At 40.9% G+C, this 22,613-nt stretch overlaps 1 protein-coding gene across 5 annotated transcripts in view; it reads left to right on the forward strand.

Annotated features, from left to right (window-relative positions):
• Positions 1–22,613, forward strand: part of SMYD3 (SET and MYND domain containing 3) — a 601,699-nt gene that overhangs the window by 477,031 nt on the left and 102,055 nt on the right. For 4 of the 5 annotated variants that reach the window (XM_067555238.1, XM_067555239.1, XM_067555240.1 and 1 more), the window contains 3 exons: positions 1,210–1,277; positions 7,288–7,390; positions 17,503–17,613. In XM_067555238.1, coding sequence (XP_067411339.1) covers positions 1,210–1,277; positions 7,288–7,390; positions 17,503–17,613 — 282 coding nt within the window. Of the gene's footprint in view, positions 1–1,209; positions 1,316–7,287; positions 7,391–17,502; positions 17,614–22,613 lie in introns of those variants that run through there. The other variant, XM_067555242.1, reaches the window with a different exon arrangement.

Genomic DNA, 22,613 nt, shown 5'->3' on the forward strand with positions numbered 1-22,613 from the left:
ACCCTCCCACCCCACAGGGTCCTAGAGCCTGGTTCCAGCCCAAGCCCGGAAGTCTACATAGGAATGAAATAGCTCTGCAAGTGCAAGCCCAAGTCAGTTGTCACGGGCCAGCTCTGGGTTTTTCTTTGCTGTGTATACATACCCTTATAGTCTGTTATAACTGCTTGTGTTCCTTTAAGCAGAAATGTTTGCAAAGAAAAGGGGATATTTTATTAGCATGTAACTGATGACATGATATACCCCACATGTTATCAAAAATTAAAAAGTATTCCTCCTTCTTTATTACAAATAAAGTCAGATGGACTCTAATGCAGAATTCAGATCCAGATTTGGAATACTCCAAAATGCAGCACATATTTGGATTCTAGTTTTTGGGTCAGTACATTATAACAGTGCCCATTTGGAAAATTTGGATCCGGGTTTGGATGTTGAACATCACTGAAGTTCAGATTCTTTTAACTCAGGCCTTGTCTCTGATTGCAAGGATTTTTTACTTTTCTAATGTCTCTTTAAAAACCACTTCAGCCCTGCAAACTTTGAGAGAAAAACATACTATAGGGTTGGGTATATGATATAAAATGGAAGAAGAAATTTCTCTTTTTTTGTGAGAATAATTAAAATAAGATGTCTTGTAGCTTCCCCATTTGAGTTATCCCTCCTCTCCCATTCTTGAAAGTAAATGTCGTGCAAGAGATCAGCCACCAGGCACTTTTTGTGTTTACACATGCACAAGCCATATTTCCCCAGTCAGTGTAACTATTTACCTCAAAGCTGGGATTCATTCTTGGGGCTTCACTGTTACTCAAAAACTGTACTGGGGCAGCTTGATGCAAGTCTGGTCTGAAACAGCCACCCTATATAGCCACAACAGCCACTGTTGCCCACGATAATGTCTATATGCCATGCTTTTCAGGCTTCATGTTGGTTTTTTTTTTCCCTTCTGGACAGGAAAATAGGGCCTCTGCACGTGTTTAACCCCACATTTTTGCAGGATACTAATATTTCTTCTTTTAATTGACTGTAGTTTTACAGGAGAGTGTATCCCAGATGTGATTGCTCTAAAATGAAAGAGTATCAGTCTCGGGCTTGAATATCTGCAATCTAATTAGCAAAATACCCCTGTATTTTATTTTGAAAGTTTCTTTCACTTAGGTAGGACATTTCTAAATGACACTAGTAATCCTGGATTTTTTTCCCTTGTTTTTACAGGTGACCTGTAACTGTTTCACCATCAGTAATGGAGAGATGCAGGATGTTGGTGTTGGCCTGTATCCCAGGTACTGTGGACACTGTTTCATTCACAGGCAAAAACTATGTGTGTGGCTTTTTATTTTTTTATTTTTAGCTAGCTAGAGGAGTCATTGAAGTAGCAGGTACCCTAGCTAAATAAGAAACTAGGAAATGCAAATAAATTACAAGAAAATGAAAAACATTATTGAGTTTTTAAAATATTTTTTAAACTCCTAATTACAGAGTTTTAACATAATTTAGATAGGACAGCTCTTTATACCTGAATTCTTGTTCTCACTGAGACCCTAACCTTTTCCTGGCAGGGGTAAGGGTAAGTGCTGCCATTAAAATATGAGAGTTGGGCTTCTTAAGAAAGTAGCAAGAAACCTAGTTCAACATTTCCTTGAAAGAATAGGGTTTTTGCAGCCCTGCACCTTCTTTTTTGTTACACTGAAAGGGAATGTAGGAAGTTAGATATGAAAATTAAGAGTAATCAAGAAAATATATAATGACACTATATAAATCCATGGTACACGAACACCTTGAATACTGTGTCTGATTCTGATTGCCCTATCTCAGAAAGGATATATTAAAAATGGAAAAGATTCAGAGAAGCTCAACAAAAATTATTAGGGTTATGTAACAACAATGCACCCGAGGGTGCTGAGGGAGTTGGCTGAGGTGATTTCAGAGCCATTGGCTATTATCTTTGAAAGCTCGTGGCAACAGGGGGAGGTCCCTGAGGACTGGAAAAAAGCAAATATAGTGCCCATCTTCAAAAAAGGGAGGAAAGAGGATCCGGGGAACTACAGACCGGTCAGCCTCACCTCAATCCCTGGAAAGATCATGGAGCAGGTCCTTAAGGAATCCATTTTAAGGCACTTGGAAGAGAGGAAGGTGATCAGGAACAGTCAACACGGATTCACCAAGGGAAAGTCATGCCTGACCAACCTGATTGCTTTCTATGATGAGGTGACTGGCTCTGTGGATGTGGGGAAGGCGGTGGATGTGATATACCTTGACTTTAGCAAAGCTTTTGATACGGTTTCTCACAGTATTCTTATCAGCAAGTTAAAGAAGTATGGGTTGGATGAATGGACTATAAAATGGATAGTGAACTGGCTAGAGCATAGGGCTCAACGAGTAGTGATCAATGGCTCCATGTCTAGCTGGCAACCGGTCACAAGCGGAGTTCCCCAGGGGTCGGTCCTGGGGCCGGTTTTGTTCAACATCTTTATTAATGATCTGGAGGATGGGGTAGATTGCACCCTCAGCAAGTTTGCGGACGACACTAAGCTGGGGGGAGTGGTAGATACCCTGCAAGGTAGGGATAGGATACAGAGTGACCTAAACAAACTGGAGGATTGGGCCAAAAGAAATCTAATGAGGTTCAACAAAGAAAAGTGCAGAGTCCTCCACTTAGGAAGAAGGAATCCCATGCACAGCTATAGACTGGGGACCGACGAGCTGGGCAGCAGCTCTGCAGAAAAGGACCTGGGGGTAACAGTGGATAAAAAGCTGGATATGAGTCAGCAGTGTGCCCTGGTTGGCAAGAAGGCCAATGGCATATTGGGCTGCATTAGGAGGGGCATTGCTAGCAGGTCACGGGAAGTGATTATTCCCCTCTATTCGGCATTGGTGAGGCCGCATTTAGAATATTGTGTCCAGTTTTGGGCCCCCCAATACAAAAAGGATGGGGACAATTTGGAGAGAGTGCAGCGGAGGGCAACCAAAATGATTAGGGGGCTGGAGCACAGGACTTATGAGGAGAGGCTGAGGGAACTGGGCTTGTTTAGTCTGCAAAAGAGAAGAGTGAGGGGGGATTTGATAGCGGCCTTTAACTACCTGAAAGGGGGTTCTAGGGAGGATGGGGCTAGGCTGTTCTCGGTGGTGGCAGATGACAGAACAAGGAGCAACGGTCTCAAGTTGCAGGGAGGGAGGTCTAGGTTGGACATTAGGAAAAAGTTTTTTACTAGGAGGGTGGTGAAGCACTGGAATGGGTTACCTAGGGAGGTGGTGGAATCTCCATCCTTAGAGGTTTTTAAGCTGCGGCTTGACAAAGCCCTGGTTGGGATGATATAGCAGAGGTTAGTCCTGCTTTGAGCAGGGGGTTGGACTAGATGACCTCCTGAGGTCCCTTCCAACTCTAATATTCTATGATTCTATGATTCTATGATTCTTTTTGAGGAGACATTAAAAAGACTGGGACTGTTCAGCTTAGAAAAGAGATGACTAAGGGGCAATATGCTAGAGGTCTGTAAAATCTGGAATGGTGTGGAGAAAGTGAATAAGGAAGTATTATTTACCCCTTCACATAATGCATGAACCAGGGGTCACCCAATGCAGTAAATAGGCAGCAGGTTTAAAACAAAGATAAGGAGGTACCTCTTCACCCAATGCTCAGTCAACCTGTGGAACTCATTGCCAGGGGATGTTGTGAAGCCCTAAACTAGAACTGTGTTAAAAAAAAATTGGATACATTTATGAAGGATAAGTTCATCAATGGCTATTAGCCAACATACTCAGGGACACAGCCCCATGTTCTTGGTGTCCCTAAACCTCTCACTGCCAAAGGCTTATAATTGTCCTCTTCTGTTCATTCCTCTGAACCATCTGTCACTGGCCACTGTGAGAAGACTGGGTACTGGACTAGATGGACCATAGGTTTGACCCAATATAGCATTCTTATGTTCTAAAAAATTAGTGAAGAGAAAAGGCAGCTCTCCTGGGGAGATAAATATTTATAGTTATAATTATCTGTTATCTCTAAGACGAACATTATGGGGAAATTTCTGCCTTAGTTTTGTCCTTACTGATGTAACCATATAATTAATAAGGGATAACTGACCATTCTGAATTGACCATCTCAAAAGTTTTCACTTACATTGGGCTGAGCATTTTGTCAGTATCTCCATGGGCGCACCATCATTATTTACTATTTGTACTGGAGTGGTGCCTATGGGCCCCATTTAAGAGGGATGCTCTGTTATCCTGAGGGCTGTGCAGATACAAGAAACCACAAGTATGTGTAATGAACGTAAGGAGAAATGGTGTGGAGGAAGGACTAGAGAAACGATGTAATCAAAAGTAGAGCTGGAGGCCTGAAGGATGACCGTTCTGTTTTGTGTTGGAATGAAAATAAAACTGTTCAGATATTTTTGTGAAAATAGAATTTTTGTATTGAAACGTGAGTTATTTGATTAGGGAAGAGAGGTATGTGTATGTCTGTGTTCATCCTTAGGGCACTGGGCCAGGATGTGGGATACCCAGGTTCAAGTCCCTGCTCAGTCTGCCTGAGAGCATAGTTTTTCATCCCAATCACTTTGAATAAAGCAGAGAAGGGACTTGAGCTGGGTCTTCACTATCTCAGGTCAGTGCCCTAACTACCAAGCTATAGAGGCTGAGCTCACCAATGAAGTTTTTGATACATCTCTCTGAAATAAAGTTTCATCAAAAATGTTCCAACCAGGTTTAATCAAATGGTTATGTTGGTTGAACAGCCCAATGCTTCCAAATCATCTTAATGTAATTTTAAAGACACAAAATCCGCTCTTCCCGCATAGCTGCATCACCTCAGCAACAGTGGGTGACTGACAATTATTTATTTTTTGGTGTCACAGTAGAGGGAGGTGTTGTGGATGGTTTTGATGGAGGAGAGGATAGTGTCTTTGTAGGTAAATTCTGGGAGGCCCATGGAATGTTGAGGGCCCCACCCCCGCCAGCTACATTTTTTCTTATTTTACTCCCTTCAACTTCAAAACCCAAACTGGTGACAACCTTACTTGGAGGATTTACAAATATTTTTAGGCCAAGTCCTAAAGAATTTACTTACTCCTTTTTCATGGAAAAATCCCATTGAAGTCATGAAGAGTTTGACGTAAGTAAGAGTTTCCAGATTTGGCCCTGCATCTGAAAACAGCTATAATTAGCTTATTCCATCTTGTGCATTTTATTGCATGTAAAATATAGTTTCTTTTTTTACGTGAGGCTCTCCTGGGGTAATGGGCTGCTTTTCATGCCCCTGTCCATACAGGTAGATGGATTATGACCACTAAAATTTTGGCAATAAGCCTTCCCTCTCCCAGCAGCAGCCGCCCTCAAACTCTCCATGGTTCCTTCCATCTCCCGTCCAGGAGGATTTGGATTTCTCTGTCCCTGTAATAATGGAATTTTCTTCCAAAGACTGACAGATAGAGAAAAAGTACTTTGATCACCCAAATTGCAGATGTTGGTGGACTGTCCTCCTGTTTCCAGTTATCACCTTAGTGCACAGGGGCTTATGGTCAAATGAGATCTCCCTTGCCTAGGACACAGATAGATTCCTTGAGCTTCACAAGATTCATAGGGGCTTCTGTATGGTTCAGTGCAGGACTGGGGCCAGAAATGGTTCAGTGCAGCTCTTGGCAAAGCTTTCCACTTGGTTTACCAGAACAGCTTCCATTTTGGGTGACAGAAAGGTCCTTCCCTTCAACACTCAATCAGCTGAGTATGATGAATAAAATAAGGAACACTGCAGGGTGGTCAGTCTGTCCATGCTTCCTTTCACCTACAACTTTGGAAAGGCTATCTCTGAAGGGTTCCACATCACACGGCTGCTCCTCCTTCCTGGTGTCTCCTTCTGTGTCAGCTGGACTGGTGATCTGCTGAATGTATTTTACCCACTGCCCTCTCATTCACAGTGTCCTCCAGAAAATTAAGGCAATGGGAAAAGAGATGTTTTTAACAACCTTGGAGTGACCACATAGGGTCTGGTACTCAAAGTGTCAGCTTATTTGCCAGAGAAATCACATCCCATTCCCCTGGTCCCATACCTTGTCTCAGTATCCAGTCCTCCAAGGTCTCTTGGTAATGTCTGTTTGAAGGCCTAGTAGTCAAAGGTGGATATTAGCAGAGAGGTGGCTGGTGGCTAAGTCGTAGATACCCCCTATTAGCAATCAAAAAGCAAGATATCCAAGAGTATAATAACCACCCTCGTTGAATTTTCTACAGGAATTGAACTACAGGGTCATGAGCATCTACTGCTTAAGCAACAGACAAGACCCATTACCTCAAAGGCAATAGCATAAACCTCTATATGCAGTTAACTACTAGGGATGGAGAGCCACATTTTGTTACTGTGGGTTTACACAAAGGCGCTGGGTTGAATTTACTTATTAGTACAAGGACGAGGGAGATGAGCCAAAATCCTGTTCCACCCTGATAATAGTGGTATTCTTTTATGAAGGGCTCAATAGACCACCACCATGACAGGGTAAGCTTCTGGCCTGGGTGCTATTCATTTGGGGGCTGCTTGGTAGAGTTACACCCAGTGCTAAGACAGCATTGCATGGGAATGCAAAATATATAGAGAGATAATTACTGTACATCATCTCTTCCCATAGAGGGTGCTAAGGTGAGAAGATTTCAGTGAGGCTCTCCTCACGGGTTCCTCCCAGATTGTTCCATCAAAGGGAGTGTGTGTTTGTGCATGTGTGTACACGCACTTCCCACATACCATGGAACAGGCTGCAGTGCCATCCTACAAATCCTATGGATCCTCTGGAGGCCAGAGTATCCAAAGGGAGGTGTTGGATCCCTGATGCCTTCAATACCACCATGGCGTGGAGTGGACACTGCAGAAATGTAATACAGTTCCAGGATGTATTACATTTCTACCCTGGATTCTATATGGCAGGGGACCAATGCGAATTATACATATTCCCTTGGCTCTAGCCTGTATACTCTGTCCCGGCCTACCCCCTCCTTTTCTCTCGCACAGAGCCCTCTCAGGGAGGCAGAACAGTGAGAAGGAGAAATGATCACATACACAGGTCAAATGCACAGGTCAAGGGGAATGATCAAGGTGGGGCTCCTATTATTAATGCCTATAAATCTTCGAAACCTTAATTTTCTTCATCTAACCAACCACAGTTGATTACCAGGGGTTTTCCTTGTTTGGTAACCTAATTGCCTGGTGCATTAGATATTACTCAGTCAGCTCATGTTGAATAATTCAGGAGGCATTGGCAGTGGAGGATCCTTCTCTCTAATGTTCTCTGTTTTTCTCCCTCTTCCCAGCATGTCTCTCCTGAACCACAGCTGTGACCCAAACTGTGTGATCGTTTTTGAGGGACGCCAGCTTCTACTTCGTTCAATCCGGGAGATCCAGATTGGTGAAGAGGTAATTAACTTGTCCTCCCTTCAATCATTGACACCTGCAGCAGTGGCACCTCCCTAAATAAATGCCAGACTGCAGGGCCACCAGTTTAATATTTTGATGATATATTGATGCTAGCTTCTATCACATAGCTATCAGGGAGAAGATGATAAATAGAATCATCTCTTCACACTGGCTGGACCCCATAATCATTACGTCTCATAAATCACAGGCAGCCTTGATAAATTCTTGTTCCTCCATTCCTCCTTTAGGCACTTAATTTTGTTTGTATTTGAACGCCTTTACTCTGATGGAAACACATGATATTTCTGGGCTGATTGCAACATTCACTAAGTCATCACAACAATAAGAGTTTGTCAGACTGCCACCATACTGTAGCAGTAAACCTTTCATTGGCAGTGAAAGTAGCAAGAGGGTTTGTTTTCTTGTCGGTTTCATTAAAAATGACTTGGAGAAATCCCTTTCAAAGTGATTTATGTGTTTTGATCTGAGGAATTCTCAACCTGTTTTTTGGTTGGCATTTGTACTACTTTTAAAAACAGTTGTGACTGCTGAAATATTTCCAAGTAAACAAATATCACAGCGACTTGATGTTGAATTTGCTGAGTAAGGCTCTTATTCTGCAAAGACTTATGCATGTGCATAACTTTATGTACAGGAGTAGCCCCTCTGTGGTCACAATACTCACCAGTGAAAGTCGTTGTAGAACGAGGGCCTAGCTTCAATCCAATGCACTTATGTACCTCAGTCTTTGGGGAATCTGACGGGCATATATATGCTCCGCATTTACAACTTTGCAATAATAGCTAATGTTCTATCACTTAATTTTTTGTTTGTTTGTTTTTTAAAAATCATCTACCTCTAAACAACAATGTAGTGGAGAATGTAAAGGGTGAAAATCCTTCATAGCCATAATAATAAGATTCTGTAGAAAAATCAAGTAAAACATCTTTGCAGTACATACATTTTTGCCAGGAGCAATTTCTCAAGATTCAATGTGCTTTTTTGCCGTTATCAGCTGCAAACCTCACTCTGCCTAATATTCTTATTCAGGTCAGAAATGTATACACTTACTTTTCTTCCTTTTTCTTCTTCTACATGCTTTTCCAATATACTGAAGTGAGATATTTATTATAAAAAAGAGTGGAATAAACTTTAATGAGATTTTTTCAAAATGCAAGAAATAGATCTTAAACTCTAAAGCTGCTTCATTTTTCTCGTGCTTGGATTTTTTTTCCAATTGAATTTCACCAAAAATGTATTTGCATAAAATCAGCTTTTACGAAAGCATGAAGGTCACTCCATATAGCACAATGATGGGCCTGATACAAGAATATGAATAGAATTCTGATTTCCAAGACCAGTGCACTAACTCTATTATGATTTTGACCTAACAAGCTATGATCCAAATTTAGACTTGGTGTAAGCAAGTGCATCACTCATGGAAGCCACAGGCCCAAAATCAGTGGTGAGATAGGTTTGCTGTTTATTAGTAATTGGTTGTAAGCTACTCAGAAAACAGATGTAATTTGCAGTGACTTTGATAGGCGCAGGAGCTTAAAAATGAATGCAACTTAAGCAGATGGGGGCAGATATTCAAAAGTATTCAGCTGCCATTTAGGCATTGAAATAAAGACCAGATTTTCAAAAGTGATAAGCTCTCAATATGTTGAAATACGTTTTTTTGGATATCTCGATCCAGAGGCGATCCTGGCAATTACAGGCTGGTAAGCCTAACTTCAGTACCTGGAAAATTGGTCGAAACTGTAGTAAAGAACATATTTATCAGACGCATGGATTTGTTGGGGAAGAGTTAACACGGCTTTTGTAAAGGGAAATCGTGCCCCAATAATCTATTAGAATTCTTTAAGGAGGTCAACAAACATGGGACAAAGGTGATCCAGTGGATATAGTGTATTTGGACTTTCAGAAGACTTTTCCAGAAAGTCTCTCCCCAAACACTCTGAAGTGAACTAAGCAGTCATGGAATAAGAGGGAAAGTCCTCTCTTGGATCAGTAATTGGGTAAAAGACCGAAAACAGAGGGTAAGAATAAATGGTAATTTTTTAAAATGCAGAGAGTAAATAGTGGAGTCCCCTAGGGATCTATACTGGGACCAGTGCTGTTCAATATATTCATACATGATCTGGAAAAAGGGGTAAAAAGATTGGTGACAAAGTTTCAGATGATATAAAATTACTCAAGATAGTTAAATCCAAAGCAGACTGCAAAGAGTTACAAAGAGATCTCACAGAACTGGGTGGCTGGGCAACAAAATGGCAGATGAAATTCAATGTTGATAAATGCAAAGTAATGTATATTGGAAAATATAATCGCAAATATACATACAAAATGATGGGGTCTAAAGTAGCTGTTACCACTTAAGAAAGCGATCTTGGAGTCATTGTGGATAGGTTTCAGAAAACATCTGCTTAGTGTGCAGTGGCAATCAAAAAAAGCTAACAGAAGGTTAGGAACCACTAGGAAAGGGATAGATAAGAAGATAGTACATATCATAATGCCACTATATAAATCCACGTTACACCCACACCTTGAATACTACGTGCAGTTCTGGTCGCCCCATCTCAAAATAGTTACATTAGAAATAGAACAGGTACAGAGAAGGGCAACAAAAATGATTAGGGGTGTGGAACAGATGCCGTATGAGAAGAGATTAAAAAGACTGGGACTGTTCAGCTTGGAAAAGATGACTAAAGGGGGAATGATAGAGGTCTATAAAATCATGAATGGTTTGGAAAAAGAGAATAAGGAAGTGTTATTTAACCTGTCACATAACACAAGAACCAGGGGTCACCCAATGAAATTAATTGGCAGCAGGTTTGAAACAAACAAAAGGAAGTACTTCTTCACACAACGCACAGTCAACCTAGGGGACTTGTGGCCGGAGATGTTTTGAAGGCCAAAACTATAACTGGGTTCAAAAAAGAATTGGAAAAGTTCATGGAGGATAGGTCCATCAGTGGCTATTAGCTAAGATGGTCAGGGATGCAAACCCATGCTCTAGGTGTCCCTAAGTCTCTGACTTTCAGATGCTGGGACTGGATAACTGTGGATGGATCACTTAATAATTGCCCTGTTCTGTTCATTCCCTTTGAAGCTTCTGACATTGACTACTGTCGGAAGACAGGATACTGGGCTAGATGGGCCATTGGTCTGACCCAGTATGGCATTCTTTTGTTCTGTATTTTTTTTTTTTTTGATGCCTAAATGGGAGCTGAGCTCTTTTAAAAATCTAGCCTGAAGAGGGCAGACGTTGGTAGGATAAAGGAAAAGCAACTGACATTGAGGGTGTGTGATAAAACAGGTGCCCCCTACTCTAACCTGAAAATAGTGGACTGAATTACATGCCAGTTAATTATGCATTCATGTATATTAGTGAGAAAATAAGTATAAATGATAAAGTGATATTTGGATTGATTATACCAAATGAATATGATTTACACCTGGAGAGAGGAAAAGGAAAAGAAAAATAATCTATTAGGAGGGTATAAGAAAAGGCTCTGCATTATTTTATACCCTCATGTTAGTTTTTTTTTCCTGTTACATCTCCACCCCTTTCCATGTTCTCTCTGGTTATAACGGAGATCAGAATCTGATCCTATGGGGCACTACAACTTGCAAATTAGGGCACAATCTGCCCCCTCCTGTATCTGTATAAAAAAATGCTTCCAAAATGAATTTGGGATCATACATGAGCCGTTGTTTCAAGTCAGGAAGCAACAAGAAACTTCAAACAATTCTAAGGATTATAAAGCCATTTACAGGCAGAATGTGGCATCTTATATAATGATATATAAAAGTCTGAGTACTCAATTAAACTTATTGAAAAAAAGAATCACAGTAGTGATTCAAAGCCAGGGTAGAAAAAGAGCATTATTGTGTATTTATCCATACAGAAACAAACTTGATGGGAATTCCAGGTCCTTGCCAGGGCAATATGAAGCACTAGAATTTTATGTTTTTATTATACCAGTGAGAAATAAAAATACTATAGCACCTTCCAACCGAGGATCTCAAAGCAATTTACAAACATCAGTGAATTATTATCCCTATTTTACCAATGAGGAAATCGAGACATAGAGAGGGTATGTTAACACTGCTGCTGAGAGCGAATCTTGCAGCCCGGGTTGACAGACTTGTGTTAGTTGGAGTCACACTAGGATGCTAAGAAAGGAATGTGGATGTTCCTGCTGAGTCGGGAAATTGGGCTCTGAAGCCTATGGAGGGGGGTCGCTGTAGAGCCTGAGCTGTAGCCCGAGCTTGAATGTCAAAGCAGTTTGTACCCAACTATTTTCAGCATGCTAGCCTTGGGTGACCAGATAGCAAGTGTGCAAAATCGGCACGCTTTCTTTTTCGGGGTAAGGAGGTGTGTGTGTGGGAGGGGGAGGAGGACAGGGTGTTAATACTTGCCTATGTAAGACAAAGTCCCTAATCTTGGGATGTCTGGTCACCCTATGCTAATCTGAGCCCTGCTGGTGTGAGTCAGTCAACTCAGGCTGCAAAGCTCACTCTCTGCAGCTGTGTAGACTTATCCAGAGAGGTTAAGTCACTGGTCATTGGTATTAGACCTACTATTGTGCTCTTCTCAGAGGAAAGCGCAATGTAGTGTAGCAGGTATAACTGAGATCAAAATCAGGCCTATATCGGGTTCTAAAATACTTATAATTTAAATTAGATGATATTGATTAGGTAAGTGATGAATGGATATGGTCCATCTAAAAATTGTGCAGCTTTCTTTTTCCATCTTTGGTAGAAGCTGATCCAGTTTTGAGCAAACCAGAGCTGTTTGATGGTTTTATTCTCTCATCCATTGATAATTTGTTTTGCATTTTTTTACGTGAAACCACGTGACACTTATGGGTTTTGATTTAAATTTGCTTTGAGCTTTGGAGTTCATTCAAACCCCAAAACCAAAGTGAATCTCAGGAAGTATGAAGCTAGGCAGGTCAAAACAGAAAAAATGTTTCCACAAATCCCTGTAAAAAGAAACTGCTGAGTGTGACCTGGCTCTGGATTTAATGAAAACCTAATCATTCTTAACATCAGATACAAAAAATCGTCGGAATAATGGGCCTTGTTTATGGAGAATTTAGTATTGATAGCCCCAAGAATCATGAGTCAGGCCATAGTTTAAAATAATCAGATTTAATAATAATAGTAATAATAATAATAATAATTAATAAATATGGGGATCTTTTTCTTTTGCCTTCTGCGTTTTGAGCCATTAAGGATTCATATTTACAAGCTTTTTCTCCACAACCACATATGCTAAAATCTTATTGTTTTATAGATTGGAAGCTGAGATTCTCATAAAAATTACCTGTTTCTAACAGCTGAGGCACTAGGAAAAAAATTAAATTCCACAAGACTCCTCCTAAAATTGCAAAAGTTAGCATCATTGAGAATTATTTGGTTGTTATGTTCTGTTTAGGAAACTGAATGTTCCATACTGGGCTCTGATCTCAGTTATATTATACCAGTTTCATGCTTGTGAAATTCCATGGAATCAATGCACAAACACACTCTGCTCTCACAGATCCCTGCTAGTGCATGCTCCATCAAGTGCTCAAAGGGGCACCTCCCATTTCTATACTGATATAAAACTGGTACATCTAGTAACAGAAATACAGAGAATATGAAGACAGCAATAAATATTTAAACATTAAGAATCACTATCATATACAGAATTTTACAATTTAAAGCAATTTCTACAACAACGTTTATTCCAAAGTCCTCACACTTGGGGCTTGTCAACACAAACATTTAGTTCCAAGGCTGTGAATCTACCCTGCATTAACCTGCCTTGCACCAGTTGTCCATGGGCACCCTGCTGACGTTCATTAACAGTTTATTAATACACTTTGATCTGATCCCGTTTCAAAGCGGTCAAGATCAAAGTGTACTGGTAAACTGTTAATGCGTGTCAACAGGGTGTATATGAACAGTTGCGGGGTAGATTCACACCCCAGTTCGCCCCAAACTAAATGTTTGTGTAGAAAAGCCCTTAGAGTTTTAAGTGGCAGATATGGAATTCCTAGTCTCCTTGGAAACATAGGTTTGAATCCCAGCAGGGTTGATTCAATCTGTACCTTTTTGATGAGGATGATAAATTCAGTTGCAGACAATAACTGGGGCCTTTTAGATATGACGTTAAAAGCTGTGGCTTACCTGAGTCCCAGAGTTCTACTCTCGTATCCAAATCTGGTGTAAATGTATTGAAGACGTTTAGAGAAAAAGTCCCTTTTGAGGAAATGGTGTGCGAGCCACTTCTGTTAAGCCAATGTTTGGAGCCATGCGACAGAACCTCCCCCAGTTTTGAAAATTTGAGCCTGTGTTTCATTCCATTGTGAACCCTGGTCCTAGTAGATCTCTTCTACCCTCCCCTTGTGGACTTTCTTCCCTATTGTCTTCCTCATCTCTTTTCCATGTATTGGGCTCTTTTGCTGCTGCACACAGCTTCACCTGGGGTGAAACGGACTGAAATTCTGATGTTTGAAATGCTGGTGATGAGCACCTCTGAGATGAGGATTTGAGTCCTCGCTCTACTGCTGGCCTACACAGAGCAGAGCAGCAGGGAAGCAGAATGGAAGAAGCAGAGGTGAAGAGAAAACAAACAAGGGCTGGGAGCAACTTCAGATCTCCCTCTGCTGCAGCAGGAGATGGAGAGAGTCTCCTACTGCTCTCTTGACCCTAATTTGTACCAGATTTCAGAGCATAATTGAGTTTAATAGGAGGAAAAAGGAAACAATGATGGAAGTCAGCTGTGGAAATTTCAGTCTGCATGTCTCTAATTAGGCTATGTGACTCTCTCAAATTTGCTTCCAGTCACTCAAACCCAATTATAGCACCTTCCTCCTCCTCACAATAATGTCAGTCTTAGCATTGGTTTTCCTGGCTTTTGTTACCTTAGGACAGGCCCTTACAATTACTTATGGGTTTTTTTACTTATATTTTAATTTCAATTTTGAAAGAAAGAAAATACTAGCTAAAGATGGGATGTGGGGGAAAAGAGATTAGAAAGTAGGAATCATTTACTTGGAGATTGGAATGGCTCCTTCAGGGATAAACTGGACTATCAAATTCACTTATATTCTGGCACATTTTTCAAACCTGCTCTGAAGACGGCCTCCAACACTCCCCTGTGTTAAGTAACCACTTTAAAGTAGCTGCAGGGTTTCCATTATAATTTTGTCTGATCTACTGTTAAAGACCAATTCTGGTAAACAGCCAGTTTTGTTGGTTGGTTGGTGGGTTGTCTATGCTAATTACACTTTAGAAATTCTTATGACCGGCATACAATATATACATGATGACAAGATTTTCAACAAGAATATCTGTTATTTAAAACGTGTCTTTATAGCATTAACACCCATTAACTGATGCTTATCACACTGCAATTTTTAAATGAAATCTTTTCTTGGATTATGGGTGTGGAGACCCAGATCCTCAAAGGCTTTGAGGCACTAACTGCCATTGGGTGCACTTGAATGCTTTGGTCAACTGAATTAACGGTTTAATTAATACTGTACATCCTACATACAAAATACTATTAAGGCAGCATTTGATGAATGTGAATATTTCATAATTACGTACAAGTTAAATGAGCCTTGCAACTAATGAACAGATCCAAAATTAAAACAAGTGTGAGAGACAGACGTTAATAAAGGGTTTTTATGTATAACCGATTTAATGATTAGTATACACTTTGTCACTCTGAGGGTGGTCGTGTTTTTGAACATTACATTTACATTTTTCAAATCAGTCTGGCAACTACAAAATATGCTGGTCATTTAGGGCTCAATCTAGCTCTCTCTGACATCAACAGAAAGATTCACATTGATTTCAATGGGAGCTGGATCAGATCTTTGAACTGCACAAAAAAATCATGGGGTTTTAAAGTACCACTTCATAGGGATTATTAATCATGTGTTTCCTTTCATGTCTTGGTCATATGTTCAAATCCAGAGCAGATTGTTAGTGACAGTTACAATCTGACAGCAGTTCAGTGACCTAGGACAAATTGCTTTCAGTTTAGTTCCTATTATGAAGTTTTCTGCATCATACTTGGTACTCTTGTTAGGAGCCCTGCAGAAAGGAGGAAAAGATTGAAAAGGACTGGAGACCGGAGATGGGCAACATGAGGGTTCACTCTGGGTTAGATTTAAGCTGTGCTTTGTGATTCAGGTTTGAGACTCAACGACAACTAATGTTTAGATTCAGCAATGTTGAAAGTTTATGACCTCTTCTCTCAGTATTTTGGCCCTGAATGGAGGAATCACACATGAATTTTTGTTCCCACAAGATTTCTGCTACCTTGGACCATGTCTGAACCAGATTACTTCTCTTCTAGTACTAGTTCTAGTACTAGTATAACCTGAACCTAAAATCATGGGGAGGGGTTCAGATCCAGTGTTTCAAATCCAACTTCCACTAAGATTTAGGGGAAGGTGATTCAAATTTGAGCATCTGGGTCTTTATTTAATGGAGGCTGATACAACTTCTCCCGGTTTGGACTGAAGTTTATGGGTAGATCAGTGTGGAGAAACCTTCTCATGATGTATACTTGATCTGATCTTTTGTTGAACAGAAAGCTGAGAGTCAGAGTCTGCTTCCTGGTTTCCCCCTTGCTCTGCAGAGCTAATACAGTACCTGGTGCCAGGTCTACACCTGATGCATCATATTTTCACTCTGTTAAGGTTGCACTCAGGCATTCAGAAGTTAGAAAATGCCAGAATAAAAGTTGCTTGGGCATCCTTAATTTGTTCCCCTTGTGTGTATGCATTATGATACACTGTTAATTACATGACTACATACTATGCCCCCCTCACACACACATACCTGTGGAAATTTAGGGTGCTTTATTTTGCAACCTTAATGATGTTCTTTTAACATACTTATTTTATGTGTAATTAATAATTAAATTATAGTTGTAATAACAAATGAACAAAGTACAGGCATTATGATCTTTGCTTATTAATTGTTTATTTACTCATAGTACCCACTGACTTGCAAAACTCAGTCACTGACATTGGGTCTCACAGTCATTAGTGAAAATTGGTAAGGTTTTCCTATAATTTCTGTTTGAATGCAATCTCTTGATTTAACTTGGAACCATGTGAAAATGTCTTCTCATTAGCTGAAGTGTCTAGGTTCAAGATGTAGTAATGTGACCTGATGTCTAGTTTTGCCCTGAATACTTCAGTGGTCATTGAGTGTCCTGTAATCTACAGCATGTGTGACTAAAGCAGCTGGTTTGGTCTGAACTGTTATTTTGCTACAAATTCATCTTATTATTAGTTAATGCATATGCAGTGCTCTAAACATATAAATCATCTCATAAACACCATGAATCTGGCCCTTTAAAAATCCTTTTGCCTGATGTGGAATGTATTTTTTTTTACAAGGAATTCACTGTTATTCATTGGAATTTACCTGCATGGCATTGGGGATTTTAAAGGGTTAGAAATATAAGTATTATTATTTTGTCTCAGTCATGATTGTGGTGCATCTTCTTGTAAGTAATTGGCAATATTTTCAGCAAGTTGGGATGGGAGGTTTTTTTTTTGCTTTTTCAGTCACAACAGAAGCAGCACTTACATATTACAATGATTCGTATTATAGACATACTTAAGACAGTGGGATAGGATTGAAATAAAGCTTCCCTGTGTATATATATATACAGGATAGAATATATATTCTCAAATAAAAGTGATATCCTTAAGTCAAAATAATTTTAGATACTTGGATGGTACTGGAGTTCAGGATTATAGCATGCCCCTTACAGTTAAATCTGGTCACAAAATGGAATTTCCATCCCACAGGAAATTTGGATACTTCAACATTTGTTTTCATCCCAAAGTCAGGTTGAAGAATTAGAAGTTTTCTCAAAATTAACAGTTCTAAAAACATTTTGATTTGGTAATGTCAACATGAAAAACATTATTTAGACTTTCTCAGTGGGAAGTATCCATTTATATGTAACCCAGATTTTATTACAGGAAAATTTTTTGGTACATTTTTTCAACCACCTCTACTATATACTGAATTGTTGTTAAAGTATAACCGTTCTGTTTTTTCTTGTTTGTTGTGTATAGCTCACTATCAGCTATATTGACTCACTAATGTCCAGCAGCGAGCGCCAAAAACATCTGAAACGCCAGTATTGCTTTGAATGCAACTGTCTTCTGTGCGAGACACAAGAAAAGGTAAGTTGAGTAAAATCTGTGGACACTGAAATATAATTTCCCAAGGCCTGTGACAAGCTGCCTTCTTGATTTGTAGAGACTTATCTTTTGTTACTTGTACTGCCAGAATCCAGAACCAAATGGCCTTTGCCCTCAGTGCTGTTTATGTTCCTGTTAAAGACAAGTGTGAATGAAAGGAAAGCAGGCAAAGTAATCTATCTGATAAGCAGCCTTACTTGCTAAAATGTGTAATGCCTATTGAACTAGAATTTGATTTCAGTCCCTAACGTTGTAGGTCAGACCACTTTGAGCTTCAGGGACATCTGAACTTGAGGGTTAATGTGACTCTGAGCTATTATTTCCAAAGGAAAATCATGGCTCTTAACTGAAAACAGTTGTATGATTTTACGGGAAAGCTGTGTCCACATTAGCACTAAAACAATTTTGAAAAATATCTAAAACAGTAAAATCTTGAGATATACTGATCATCTGCTGCACCCACTGGAGGCATAGTTTGCTCCAGTGTTGTGAAACTCTATTCACAATTGGATCTGCACTCCGCATAAATGTTCCATTAAGAAGGTCGGCGCTTGTTTGTGGAGTACTGAGTCACTAGGCTATAGCAATGTTAGAACTGTGTTCAAGACTACCCCCTAACAGGGCCCAAAAAGGTCTCTGTAGTTTGGGTCTAGCACAACAATAGCTGTACAGTGTGGGCACAAACTGGGTTAGCGACTTTTCAAATGTGAGATCCTGTGAACCATACAGAATGAGTCTGTCTCTGTAGCAGTGTGAATTTGTTCCTTTAGCTAAACATAGAATTTTTTTTAATTGATAATGCCAGCTATGGGTCTCTCTCTTAATGTAGCTATGTGCCTTGCCAACAGACCAGTGATGTCCCTCACATAAAGCAATGCAAACACGATGCTAAAGCACATGATGACATAATGTGTGATCAAGAAGTAATTTCTGTACCATAAAACAGAGAGAGAGAAATTCAGAATTTACATTTCAATTATGTACTGCCTCTGGATACCCAGTGTGGGGGAGAGGGGCGGGGTTAGTGAGTACAGTGCCCCATAATCGATGCCAAGTCCTTGAAAAGTCTAATAAATCCTAAGGCACTCCAGCGAGCATTTCAAAGAAAAGAGATTGTAGTAGAATTATTTGCACAGTAAGGGCCATAAACTGCTTTCTGTTCATTCAGAGAACTCTTTGACATCAGTGGGAGTTTGACATGTGAAGTGATGTCAATATATAGCTGTAATGTTGGTCTGATCTTGTAAACAGGAGAATAAAGGGAAGCAGCTGTGTTTCTGCCTGCTTTTTTAAACTATTTTCTTGAGTGCCATAGAATCTGAGAATTGTTGGAACACCCTACATCCAATACATTCATCCCAGTGTGGGTACAGTAATGTTTAAGAAAGTTGAGCATCCACATTCTACCTAAAAATCAAATTAGGGGTCTTTTAGCAGATGTTGTGAAATAGCACAGTAGTGATGGTGAGGAGTGCTCAGTATGTTGAAAAGTGGTGAGTGAGTTAAAAAGTAAGGTCTTTGAAGTATGTTGTACAATCAGTGCCATGTGTCACACCCATTAAAGCTTAAGAGGAGTTGCACGAACCCACATTGATGAAAATAATAAAGTGCTCTAAATGGATTAGAACCCATTCCCCCTTAAGAATGTTTCCCACAGTATTCTTATCAGCAAGTTAAAGAAGTATGGGTTGAATGAATGGACTATAAAATGGATAGAGAGCTGGCTAGATCATCAGGCTCAACGGATAGTGATCAATGGCTTGGTGTCTAGTTGGCATCTGGTAACAAGCGAAGTGCCCCAGGTATCGGTCCTGGGGCTGATTTTTGTTCAACATCTTCATTAATGATCTGGAAGATGGGGTAGATTGCACCCTCAGCAAGTTTGCAGATGACACTAAGCTAGGGGGAGTGGTAGATACCCTGGAGGGTAGGGATAGGATACAGAGTGACCTAGGAAAATTGGAGGCTTGGGCCAAAAGAAATCTGATGAGGTTCAACAAGGACAAGTGCAGAGTCCTGCACTTAGGACGAAAAAATCCCATGCACAGCTACAGACTGGGGACCGACGGGCTAAGCAGCAGTTCTGCAGAAAAGGACTTGCGGGTAACAGTGGATAAGAAGCTGAATATGAGACAGCAGTGTGCCCTTATTGCCAAGAAGGCTGATAGCACATTGGGGCTGCATTTGTAGGAGCGTTGCCAGCAGATTGAGGGAAGTGATTATTCCCCCCTATTCGGCATTGGTGAGGCCGCATTTGGAGTATTGTGTCCAGTTTTGGGCCCCCCACTACAAAAAGGATGTGGAGAAGTTGGAGAGAGTCCAGCGGAGGGCAACAAAAATGATTAGGGTGCTGGAGCACAAGACTTATGAGGAGAGGATGAGGGAACTAGGCTTGTTTGTCTGCAGAAGAGAAGAATGAGGGGGGATTTGATAGCAGCCTTTAACTACCTGAAAGGGGGTTCCAGGGAGGATGGGGCTAGGCTGTTCTCAATGATAATAGATGACAGAACAAGGAACAATGGTCTCAAGTTGCAGTGGGAGAGGTCTAGGTTGGATATTAAGAAAAAATTTTCACTAGGAGGGTGGTGAAGCAAGGGAATGGGTTACCTAGGGAGGTGGTGGAATCTCCGTCTTTGGAGGTTTTTAAGCTGCGGCTTGACAAAACCCTGGCTGGGATGATTTAGCTGAGGTTAGTCCTGGTTTGAGTCCTGGTTGGACTAGATGATCTCCTGAGGTCCCTTCCAACTCTAATATTCTATGATTCTGTGATTCCAAGATAGTCATAAAGACTCTCTTTTCCTTGATCTTCTTTAGAGTGAAACTTCTAGGAGAAAATTAATTTTGTCTAGTGGCAAATTTCCCTGGGGAAATGTTATTGCAAAATATTTTAGAAGTTTCTTCCTGGCTGCATTCTGAAATCCACCAATGTTTCCATATTACTACAACGTAAAGACCAAAGGCCCAGCCCTGAGAGATGCTAAGAGCCTCATGCCAGCTTCTGAGTGGTCTCAGCTCCCATTGACTTCACTGGCAATTGAGGGCATGCCATTTGCTGCCTATCAGGAAGACACCTGCTTTTTGGGATCAGGTCTAACACCTTTAGATAGTAGTCCAGTAGTTCCTATCTGTATCTCTTTTGAACTGTTGGTAAATTGTGCTGATTTAGCAGTTGTGGTTTCACTTTTACATTACTGCCACTGAAAGAAAGTAATTGTCTGCTTGACCACAGTTACTCCATTTTAGTTCTTTTTAGTGTTCTGCTTTTTGTAGAGATCGCCTGCCCCCTCCTTTTGTTCTTACAGTGTTTGTCTTGTACCAGGGTCAGAGAAAGCATTCCTAGAAGAAGCAAGGAGATAGCCTCAACTGGTTCTAACTAGTTATATAGCCTTGAGAGAGACCAAGCAGCCCAGAGAGATAAGCTGAAATCTATGCTAACATAACAAACATATGCTAACATAACAAAAAACGAATACCTTTAGAAGAAGTAGGCCAATAGTAATAGGGATAATTTGAATGTACCTATAAGCATTAAGCATTAAGAATTTATGGATATATAATTTATTTGTCTATGTTTGTATAAATATGCAAAAGAGCATGCCTTTGGGGTCTCACACTGACCACTTAGAATCATAGAATCATAGAATATTAGAGTTGGAAGGGACCTCAGGAGGTCATCTAGTCCAACCCCCTGCTCAAAGCAGGACTAACCTCAGCTATATCATCCCAGCCAGGGCTTTGTCAAGCTGGGCCTTCAAAACCTCTAAGGATGGAGATTCCACCACCTCCCTAGGTAACCCATTCCAGTGCTTCACCACCCTCCTAGTAAAAAACTTTTTCCTAATGTCCAACCTAGACCTCCCGCCCTGCAACTTGAGACCGTTGCTCCTTGTTCTGTCATCTGCCACCACCGAGAACAGCCTAGCCCCATCCTCCCTGGAACCCCCTTTCAGGTAGTTAAAGGCAGCTATCAAATCCCCCCTCACTCTTCTCTTTTGCAGACTAAACAAGCCCAGTTCCCTCAGCCTCTCCTCATAAGTCCTGTGCTCCAGCCCCCTAATCATTTTGGTTGCCCTCCGCTGCACTCTCTCTAACTTGTCCACATCCTTTTTGTAGTGGGGGGCCCAAAACTGGACACAATATTCTAAATGCGGCCTCACCAATGCCGAATAGAGGGGAATAATCACTTCCCGTGACCTGCTGGCAATGCCCCTCCTAATGCAGCCCAATATGCCATTAGCCTTCTTGACAACCAGGGCACACTGCTGACTCATATCCAGCTTTTTATCCACTGTTACCCCCAGGTCCTTTTCTGCAGAGCTGCTGCCCAGCTCGTCGGTCCCCAGTCTATAGCTGTGCATGGGATTCTTCCTTCCTAAGTGGAGGACTCTGCACTTGTCCTTGTTGAACCTCATTAGATTTCTTTTGGCCCAATCCTCCAGTTTGTTTAGGTCACTCTGTATCCTATCCCTACCCTCCAGGGTATCTACCATTCCCCCCAGCTTAGTGTCGTCCGCAAACTTGCTGAGGGTACAATCTACCCCATCCTCCAGATCATTAATAAAGATGTTGAACAAAACCGGCCCCAGGACCGACCCCTGGGGAACTCCGCTTGTGACCGGTTGCCAGCTAGACATGGAGCCATTGATCACTACTCGTTGAGCCGTATGCTCTAGCCAGTTCTCTATCCATTTTATAGTCCATTCATCCAACCCATACTTCTTTAACTTGCTGATAAGAATACTGTGTGAGACAGTATCAAAAGCTTTGCTAAAGTCAAGGTATATCACATCAACCGCCTTCTCTACATCCACAGAGCCAGTCACCTCATCATAGAAAGCAATCAGGTTGGTCAGGCATGACTTTCCCTTAGTGAATCCGTGTTGACTGTTCCTGATCACCTTCCTCTCCTCCAAGTGCCCTAAAATGGATTCCTTAAGGACCTGCTCCATGATTTTTCCAGGGATTTGCTGGGAAGTGTCTGA

This window comes from Emydura macquarii, unplaced genomic scaffold, assembly GCF_026122565.2.
Source record: "Emydura macquarii macquarii isolate MOO-44397 ecotype Brisbane River unplaced genomic scaffold, CSIRO-AGI_Emac_v2 contig_1597, whole genome shotgun sequence".
Lineage (NCBI taxonomy): Eukaryota > Metazoa > Chordata > Testudines > Chelidae > Emydura > Emydura macquarii.